The 9,685-nt window shown below is 32.9% G+C and overlaps 1 protein-coding gene across 3 annotated transcripts; it reads right to left on the bottom strand.

The window, feature by feature from the left end:
- Nucleotides 1-9,322, bottom strand: LOC132696391 (juvenile hormone esterase-like). 3 transcript variants are annotated; one of them, XM_060661197.1, is made up of 10 exons: nt 9,182-9,322; nt 8,674-8,821; nt 8,165-8,302; nt 7,947-8,109; nt 5,024-5,215; nt 4,777-4,961; nt 4,139-4,295; nt 3,136-3,329; nt 2,297-2,444; nt 1-352 (listed from the first exon to the last, which is right to left on the bottom strand). In XM_060661197.1, the coding sequence occupies exons 2-10, from the start codon at nt 8,806-8,808 to the stop codon at nt 39-41; spliced, it is 1,626 nt and encodes a 541-aa protein (XP_060517180.1). In that variant the 5' UTR covers nt 8,809-8,821; nt 9,182-9,322; the 3' UTR covers nt 1-38. The 3 variants fall into 3 exon arrangements, with proteins under 3 accessions (XP_060517180.1, XP_060517187.1, XP_060517196.1); XM_060661204.1 differs by having other exon boundaries at nt 8,674-8,809; nt 9,182-9,292; XM_060661213.1 differs by lacking the exons at nt 7,947-8,109; nt 8,165-8,302; nt 8,674-8,821 and having other exon boundaries at nt 9,182-9,284.
- Between the last annotated feature and the right edge of the window lie 363 nt (nt 9,323-9,685).

The following is a 9,685-nucleotide window of genomic DNA, read 5'->3' as shown; positions in this document are numbered from 1 at the left end:
CAAAAATTATTATTTAATAACAAACAACACAGTTTAAATTACAACTTCGAAACAAGCCTTCCATTGGAATACACTTTTTTCCAGAACTTCATCCTATCAGGCTCGGGATTTCTGCGCATCACCAGGTTTGCAGATATATCTAAATACGGAATATTATCGCGGCAGACCGCAGGAGTCCAAATTACGTTTTCCAAGAGGGGATCTCGACATGGAGTCGGGTTTGCGAATTTCGCAAAGTTCGTCCACATTCGGACGAATCTCCGTTGGGCGGTGTCTTCGACTGTTCCGGGCGAGGGCGTTTCGGTGAGAAATGTACTGAAGAGGTAACCTATTTCGTCGGCGTGGCAAACGCCTGAAATTTAATGGAACGTTTTACTATAAGAAGACATAATTCTCTGACGACTTCTTAAAAGGAACCAAAATTTAAAACTAACTAACTGTATAATTAATAAAATGAATTATGATTAATTTTGTTGAATCAAGTACAAAGAAGACCATTGTTTATTTTGTACCGGGTAACCTGTAGAATCTAGAATCTAGAATCACTGAAAAATATGTTTGGATTAGGCAATTAATGTATTCATTTTTTATTAAAGAATACCATTTTTATATACTTTTTCTTTTAAATGTTGTATGGACTAAGTTAGGTGACATAAAATTGTCATAAACTCGGCATTTTTCATCATGTTTTGCCATGCTATTAATATTAGTTTTTGATCACTTTGCCTTTAATTATTTCTGAAATATGAACACAAACCACTAAAGTAGAAAATAAGGAAAACAAAGTATTTCAATAGGAGAAATCGACAGATCTTGCAAATTTCACTTTTAATATAAACTACAAAATATGTTAAAGACAGTAAGACTTGGGTAATAAAATATTATACACGGCCTCCACTTAAGGGCATGTCTTCAGCTGAAAATAAGAAAGAAAGTTCATATAAATATGGGTTCTAAAATCTTCCATTTACAAGGTGATACATTTTTAAAGGTCTAACCCTATTCATCCTTCAATTTAGAAACTTTCACGGCTCTTGAGTTTTTTCTAGAAATTGCGCACGTTTGCCGGAGAGTATTTTACTTACCAATTAAAAATCACGTTTAAAAGCTACCTAACTCTCGGTTGGTTCTTTTCTTCAGGCGTTCTGAAATTATTTGATGTTGATGACTCTTTTTTTTATGGGAGACTCGACTTATAAAAGCCTAGTGGTTTAGAACAAAAATAAAAAAATATATTCATGATCAATCTGCTTTGAAAAATATAATTACCAAATTCGGCGGAAATATTCATAGGAATCGGAAGGAACGTAAAAAAGAAATTTACAAACTTTTTACGAAGATTTTGAATAAGTCTCTAATTGTGTTTTTTTAAACTAATCTATGAAAATATGGAAACCATTCAAGTCCTAATTACCTACAGCAGTTACACTTTTTACGTTCGTAAATAGCTAGACACATTTCTAATTATTTTTGTAAAATAAATTTTCGGTCTTTCAGTAAACGAAACTTATAATTGAGTTTTGCATTTCCATTTCATAAAAAAGAGATAACATAAAATAAAAAGGAATAACATTCAAACACTAAACCATAAAAAAATAAATTTAGCAATAGACGCACATACCAAAACGTCAACTCAAACGCACATTTGATTTCGACGGTTTTTGTGAATTTCCAAACGCAATCATGCTGGGACTCTCGAGAGTAACCGCAGAAATTAGTAAAAAAATATTATGCAACAAGTGCGGTAAACGGCATTTAACTCACGATTTTTTAATAAACCAGTGAGTTAATATTATACTTTTTCCACGACCGTTAGTCTTTGGGTACATTTTCGCAAAAAAACACGAACATAACCGTCAGAATTGACAAACGTCAAAATTGAAAGTGCTCCCAAATCCATGCGGTAAAATCCCGGAAATGTCCAAAGCGGCTCGGATTCGTGGGACTTGACATAAAAGTGACTCTTCCCGCACGCTAGATCGGTGTGTAATTAGGTATTTTACAGACGGGAGTAGAAAGACATATTTTCATTATAAATTATTATTTTCATAACAGAATTAATTCTCGTATGATTGACCAACAAAGAAAAAGCATTACTTGTAAGTTACACATCCATACTTTCCTAAAAAGCAATAACGTATTGAACACAATAAAAAAATGTATAGCAATTTTAATTTTTTGTTGTTGTTTTTCACTTTTTTTCCTACTAGCGGTATCTACATTACTACTCCGCTGGATTTTTTATTTTTACCTTTATTTCAGGTGAATATTTGAAAGTTAGGAGTTGTACACCCACCTGGCAACTCGATGGACAATATCGCTTTGTAAAAGTTCAGATTTGTTTCTAAAGACATCTTGTACATATACACTGGAGTGGCGGAACTCCCGCCGTGATTTTGAACTGAATACAGAATTCCTCTTAGAAAAGAGTTATCTGTAGTGATCTGGAAAAAACTATCTTTCAGTTAAAAAGCTAAGCAGAGTAAAGATTGCTTGGTTGATGTCAGATACGGTTGGTTTGCATAAATCAATAAAAAAAATCTTCACTTCAAGGGTTTTGTATTGTTAGAAACACCAGAACCTGTAACACCTTAATTTAATTAATTTTAAGGAGGAACCGTGCATCTGACAACGCAAGAGGTGAAATAACTAGACTTTCCAAAGAAAATATTAAAAATGTAAAAATGACAGTGACGTACATTTTTTTTTCTAAACATCCCGGGCGGATGCCACTGGTCGAAATAAAATAAATTATTGTGCACCTTGTTACACATAACTAATTTAACAAATTTAGATAAAATATCAAAAGACATTTTGAAAAAAAACGTTGAAACCCTGTTTTTCACATGTATTTCACGTTTCTATTTTCTTTGTTTCTTATAATAAATGAATATAGGATAAAATAGTTGCGAAATCTATAATAAAGCTTGGTTTTGTGTACCGTCCTGCGAAACTTTTAAGTCAGTCCTTTCTAAATCAAATATGACACGAAGTTTGAAAAAATTTTAAAAAAATTACTATCTGAATTATAAGTTCAATTATTATATATCAATTGCATTAATAAGTTCTTCTTCGAAATATTTTAATAATAATAATATTAACATTTCTTTAAACATTCTCCAAGTAATACTTTACGTTGTAAAGCTCCTTGAGATGTGTCTCCCGCGATATCTTGCCAGTACCGAAATAGTAACGAACAATTTCGTCGCCCAGTGTTTTGGAGAGTGCGCTGCCTTTCTTCAAATACAATAACCCAGGGACATTATATTCTTTATCGATCCAATAGATGTCGTTTTCTTCGGGAGGCACCAACGAGTCGAAAATCATACCTAAAAAAAGGAATCGATAAAAATAACCCCATCACACGAAACACTATCGTGTGTCTCAAAGTATATCGTTTAGGCTTTATACGGTCCCTCCTCCAAAAAGTAATTACGACCTTCATATCTACTGTTACTGCGTAAACCCAATAACCAGTAATTTATTCGGATCCATTCATTCATTTATTCATTGAACAAGAAGCTTTAAAGGAAACCTCAATATTATCGATGAAGGATATTGTTAATAGCGAATTATTGAATTAAAGAAAAAAACGTTGCGATTTTCAATCTCATCGTCTAGATAATAGTGAACAACACAACAACTGTTAGATGTTATCTGCCCAGAGTGTTAAGGGCTCTAGCTTGGACTATATGAAGATCCGAGTTGCAAAACTAACCAAAACTTTTTGAAAACTTTCAAAATTATCTTTTAAGAAATATTGCAGATGGCAGTGTTGCAAGAAAGATTTATTAATTTGTTACAAAATTATATTGCAGGGACATGGTGTTTTATGTTTTGCCCCATATAACATAAGTCCATTGTACTTAACAGAACTTTAACTTAATGGCTACTCTGATAGTGAAACATAATTATATTTTGAATAAAAACTTAGTTATTTTGGTACTTATTCATACTTTGTATATATTTAGTGAAATGGTATTTTCTATTAGCACTAATATGATTTTATTATACCTAATCAACCTAATATAATATTTAATTTTCATATCTTTAAGACACATTAAAAGTTCGTGCCTGGTGCTCTATCCTACAGAACCGATACGATATTCTTTCAGACAAAATATGCCAAGGTACATACCATCTCCTGAGTTATATCCCACTAAAAATGGAACCTTGTTGTAATTGCCCGAGAGCAAAGTTTCAACAGGATGCTGGGTGAGAAATAATTCGCCATCTGTTTTTGAATCTTCCACTACTGCACCTATGAAACGAAACCTGTTGGCTTTAATAGTTTCCTAAAATTCATTATAATGTAATGACAAATATGGCATACAATCTTTCTACTACTAACATTTGAATACCATTGCATATAAATTAAAATAAGAAAAAATTAAAATCCGAAAGCCCAACACACTCATATTATTACATTGAAAACAAACGTTTTTAAATTGTTCGTCTCTCGTTCTCCCACATAACCAGCATGTGCCACTAGTAGTACCGAACAACCACTGCAAATTACTGTAAAAAATTGTTTTTTTCTATTTAATATCTGTTTTCTTACTCTGAAACCACCGTGTGTATTTTAAGTATTGGAAGTAAAAAACACAATGCATTCAAATATTGACAGACGCGTGTAATATCAATAGTCAATAGCAATATTTATTTTCGCTTTATTTTTTAACGTTTTTGTATTCATTCGATTCCAGGCGGACAAAATTAACTTTTGTGTTGTAAACATATTGTACAGTAGAAAAGACTAAAAAAAAAGCTACTAACTTTGTCAATCGCTTCTTGAGCTTTAAAAAGTTCTTCGACTGACGCTTTCAACAAGCTGTCAAGAATCTGTTTTTCGTCGGAATATGAAATTCCCATTTGCCTAGCCATGATTTCTCCGTTATTCATACCGTAAGCCCAACTACTTAGAGCTGAGCCGCTCTGACATATAGCTTTGTGAAACAAGCCTGAAACAGGGGTAAAATACATACATTATAAATTTTACCATTCAGGTCTTTCCATACTTTACCTTTTGCCATTGGTGAAAGCATCAGAAAGTGCACCGCTGCGGCACCAGCACTGTTGCCGAAAATTGTGACATTTGTGGGATCGCCACAAAATTTGGAAATATTTGTCTGGACCCATTTTAGAGCCAAAACCATATCCTTGAATGCCGCATTTCCTGGAACTCCTAAGGAGGGATCTTCCAAACTTAGGAAACCTGTTCGTATACTTGTCGGTTATTGAATTTACCATACCATAATAAAATAATAAGATTCTAAGAAGGATAAAATCTAAAATTAACAGCAAAAACCCCCTAATACCTATGCGTGCGCAGTTTGAATTAAGTTACTCCTTTAGGATAGTAAAGTGGAGTAACAACACTCGATCAAGTAATCCTGACCAGAAATTACTTAAAACACGTCATCATGGACCTTTCGATAAGTGCAGATTGAGGTATGAAACTGCGGATTTTAAAGAAAGACACGATGCAATGGTTAAAATTGTGCATCAGGGTTTGACGAACAGCCTGCAGCTTCTACAATCTAAAAATTATCCATAATGTACTGACAGTCCAAAATCAAATGTAGAAAACACTCGGTATAAAATACACCGGCACTGCAGTATTTCAAATAATAAAAGAAGCAATCACAATGTAATGCAATCACATTGTAATTGACAAAAAGGCTAAAAAAACTACTCTACTTGATATAGCTAGGCAAAATGGCAACAATCTGATGCAAAAGATTGCTTAAAAAATAGTAATAAACTTGGAGGAACAGATTTAACGAGAATAGCCAATACATCATCTAATAATAAAGCTTTAATGGATCAGTTTTAGCGAACAAAATGGGAAGTGTTTGTCGATTCAAATTCGCCCCGCGCTCTCTCATTGCCCATCGGTCATTCATCAACTAGGAAACAGAAAAATAGCCAAGCATTTTCATATCTATAATATTAGTTATGGCCTTATTATTCGACAAATAATTTTTTTCTGACATTCTATTTCTATAGAATTTAGTAATTACAGTGAAAATTCTTTTCACGTTGCTAATAATTTGGAATATTAAAGTATCAAGTTTCGTCCAAAGCTTTAATTTCTAATGCTCTCTTCTCCAAACATAAAATAGACAATAAAGCAACTTTGGTATTAGTTATTTGAGAAATTTATAAAAATACATAAATATTCAAATTCATAAGTTGTTGACATTCCAAAACAACAATTTTCCGAAAAATATCCGCGCTATATGCACGTAATTTTGCGACCAAAATACAAGATCTTTAAAAAGTTTTAGATCTGTAAAATTTAAAGTCCTAAAAAAAGTTAAAAAAAGTGTTAAGAGTATATAAATTCTACTACCAAAATAAGTGTATGATGTTTCAATAACGTTTTCATTGGATTACATGGAAAATTTGACGTTGAAACACTTTCTACGCTTCTATTTTGTTCTTTCTCAACTATTTCACTGTGATGACAAATCGCTCTTCCATTGTTTCCCTATCAAGAAGAAAGAATGTAATTTTTAACTTTTTAAAGGAACTCCCACAATCTGCTGTAATGCTGCGTCGGTTTTTGTTGACTCGCTAACGTTTCTCTTATTAGTGACAGACAGGTAAACACAGAGAGTCGCGGTTAAGATTGCTAGGTTGCTTTTAGATTTCTATAGTCTCTCGTATTTTTCGTTGGTAGAAGAATTGATCACGTGCAAGAATTTTTGTTTTATTGAATAAAAATTTATGTCCGGTTTCGTGATTGTGTTCCGCTACTGCTGATGAATTTATTTGTCTTAGTCTTAAGGCTCTTTCATGTTCTTTGAGCCTAGTTGATATTTTACGTCCGGTCTCTCTAATGTATTAATTGCGGCTTGTACATGGAATGCTGTGAACTCCTAACATCTCAAATGGAATTTTGTCTTTGACGGATCGAAAATATTGACCGATTTTTGAACAAGTGATATGTGGTCAGTAATATTTTGATTGTAAGGACGGACAACGTCATTGCTATTGGAAGGTTGTGGCGAACTGTATTTTGTGATGGAACGCTTAATATCTTCATGTGAAAATTATTAGAGAGAAGAGAAGAGGTAATGTATTTTAATTTTGTTAATTAAATGTTAGGCCAAATAACAAATGATATGATCGACGTAGCGTTTCCATAATTTTGGTTTTAGATGGAAGGTGTTGAGAGCTTTTTTCTCAAAGGCTTCCATAAATATTTTCGCCATGACAGGTGATAGTGGAGAACCCATAGCTGTTCCCGACGTTTGTTGAAAAATTATAAGGAAAATATGTCCAGAGAAGCATTTTTCAATTAAGGTGAGAAGGTTTGGTTCCAGATTCTCGTATTTTAATATATCTGAAATGATGGTGAGGGTTTCAGGAATAGGAACTTTAGTACTAAGTTGAAACTAACCAGAATATCTCCTGTATCTAATGATATTCTGCTTAATTGTCTGTAAGAATATCTTGTATCTGTTGCTGATATTCATTTGTGTTAATGACCACCTTAGAATTTCCTTTATCTGCTTGTAGGATTACAGTGTCGGGTTTAGATTTTAGAGATTATAACTGTTTAGGCTAGACCGATAAATAATGGTAGTGAAAAATAAACATTCCAAACACCCAAAACTAAATATGAGGAAGTAGTATTTAAAGCTAAGAGCGCTGCCACATATTTGAAATTTTAGCGGACCTTAACCCACACGTATACTACAGAATTAAATGATTAATTTTTTTTTAAATGGGGGAGAGTATGAAGTAATGTTATAATGCGTGAACATTTGCGAATATTTAGTGACCTTTCAGTCGGTGAAATAACTGCTAATGTAACCTAAGAGCGGATGCTTGTAGTGCTTGCTAAATTATCAGTGCTGTGGGTTAAGTTCAGCTAAAATTTAAAATATAATTAAGCTCTGTACTTATACGTATCGCAATGTATCTTAGGCACTCACCAAAAATTCCCAACCTATAGTTGATAACGACAAGGACGACACCGCCAGAAATAATAATCTCTGGTCCGTACATATCCTTTCCGTTTGAGCCTGACAAAAATCCTCCCCCATGTATAAAAACCATAACAGGTTTTTTATTACAGTTTAATGAATCTCGTGACACCTAAAAATTACATTGATACATAGGTACCAATACCAAAAATAAATTTGGTATTTACATGAGGCGTATAAACATTTAAATTCAAGCAGTCTTCCGAACCAACCATCTCCCCACTGAGCACATTGCCTTGTATCGCTTGGTGACCCATTTTAGTTCCGTCTCTGATTCCGTTCCAAGGTTCTGCTGGAACTGGCGCCTACAAAAACCCTTCTTTGATAGTATTCATTCTAATTCTAATTGTTTATAAGTTATTTTGCAAGACTCGAGAATACAGTTAATTTAAATATAAGTATAGATAGGGGAAGATAAAGATGTCTATCATGGGGATATAAATATAGAGACTGTTACAACTACGCGCAAATTTTGGCTAGTTTTTCAAAAATAATTTTTCACCTAACAGGTTTTAAATAATTCCATAACTAATAATCACGCTTTACTAAACTGTTGGTATCTATTACAAATATGTTGTGAACGTAAAATTTCAAATCACATATGCAACGCTATAGTTTTGAAAATATAAACAGTATTCTAAAATGTAATAATAAGAAACGATTGTTGCATTTGTACCTTGAATCGTAATTCACCCACGGGAGGTTTTCCATAAGGAATGCCCGTAAAACTATAGAATCTTCCTCCCCTTACATCTTCACAGATTTCCCCACGGATACTTCCCAATGCAGTCTCTACCACTGTATCTTCCATCCTAAAGAAAACTCTAGAATAATACAGAAATGCACATTTTTCAGTTAGTACTAAGTTTATAAAAAATACGGATAAAAACAATAGGATACTACCATTAATAAAAGTAAATTAATAGGTTTTTGTTTTTTTTTCTCGTATTCTCTGTATGATATGTATAAATTGACAAAGCATACTCTGAAAACATTTTTTTTACAATAATTTTTTTAATTAAAATTAATTAATAGAAATTAAATAATAATTATTGCTGTCAAAGTAAGTGATAAGTTTTTTACACGAAGTTGCAGTGTTTTTTTTTTAGTTAATCTATTTGAAACACAGAAACGGATCTAGTAAGTTATTTTGTGTTAAATGATAAGTTGAATTATGTACGTACCTCTCAAAGAATATAAAATAACGCAGAGCGATTTCCTCTCAGAATCTCGCACAGACCTTGAATTTGCCTTATCATTGATGTTAACTGCCATGCCGCGTGAACCTTGCCGCGTTATTATCGGAGTGTGACTACGATCAATTTATAAATTTACACCCACAGTATATCGCAGTTTATCTGAGATTCGGTCCATAAGGCATCTTTTATTTTTTCGTAATTTTCTGTTACACTTGTGCCTGTAATGTTCGAAATTTGTTTAAATCAAAAAATTCTTGAAGGAAACCTTGTTGTTACAGACGTGCAAAATATCCAAATAAACGCAAAAATGTAATATTTAAGGAACCCCATGGCGGTTTCAATATTATAACCTCGATTAATTAAAAAGTACATTTTCAATTTTCAATTCTTGCCAATTTCAAAAATTGTACCTCCGCAGTATTATAAACAGAGTCTATACTTTATAGTCCGCAGATATTCCATTATTTGCAGATGCCGCATTCAAACGAC

The sequence above is a fragment of the Cylas formicarius genome, unplaced genomic scaffold, assembly GCF_029955315.1.
Source record: "Cylas formicarius isolate icCylForm1 unplaced genomic scaffold, icCylForm1.1 PGA_scaffold_10__41_contigs__length_53128322, whole genome shotgun sequence".
NCBI lineage: Eukaryota > Metazoa > Arthropoda > Insecta > Coleoptera > Brentidae > Cylas > Cylas formicarius.
The sequence above is the reverse complement of the archived record's forward strand: the minus strand, read 5'-3'. Positions and strand labels throughout refer to the sequence as shown.

Bases quoted from the DNA above. Each gene is read 5' to 3' on its own strand.
- LOC132696391 (XM_060661197.1), bottom strand. From the start codon at position 8,808: ATGGAAGATACAGTGGTAGAGACTGCATTGGGAAGTATCCGTGGGGAA. The intron at 8,303-8,673 runs GTACAAATGCAA...GGGTTTTTGTAG, and splicing joins TGGGTGAATTACGATTCAAG to GCGCCAGTTCCAGCAGAACC. The intron at 8,110-8,164 runs GTAAATACCAAA...TGTAATTTTTAG, and splicing joins TAAATGTTTATACGCCTCAT to GTGTCACGAGATTCATTAAA.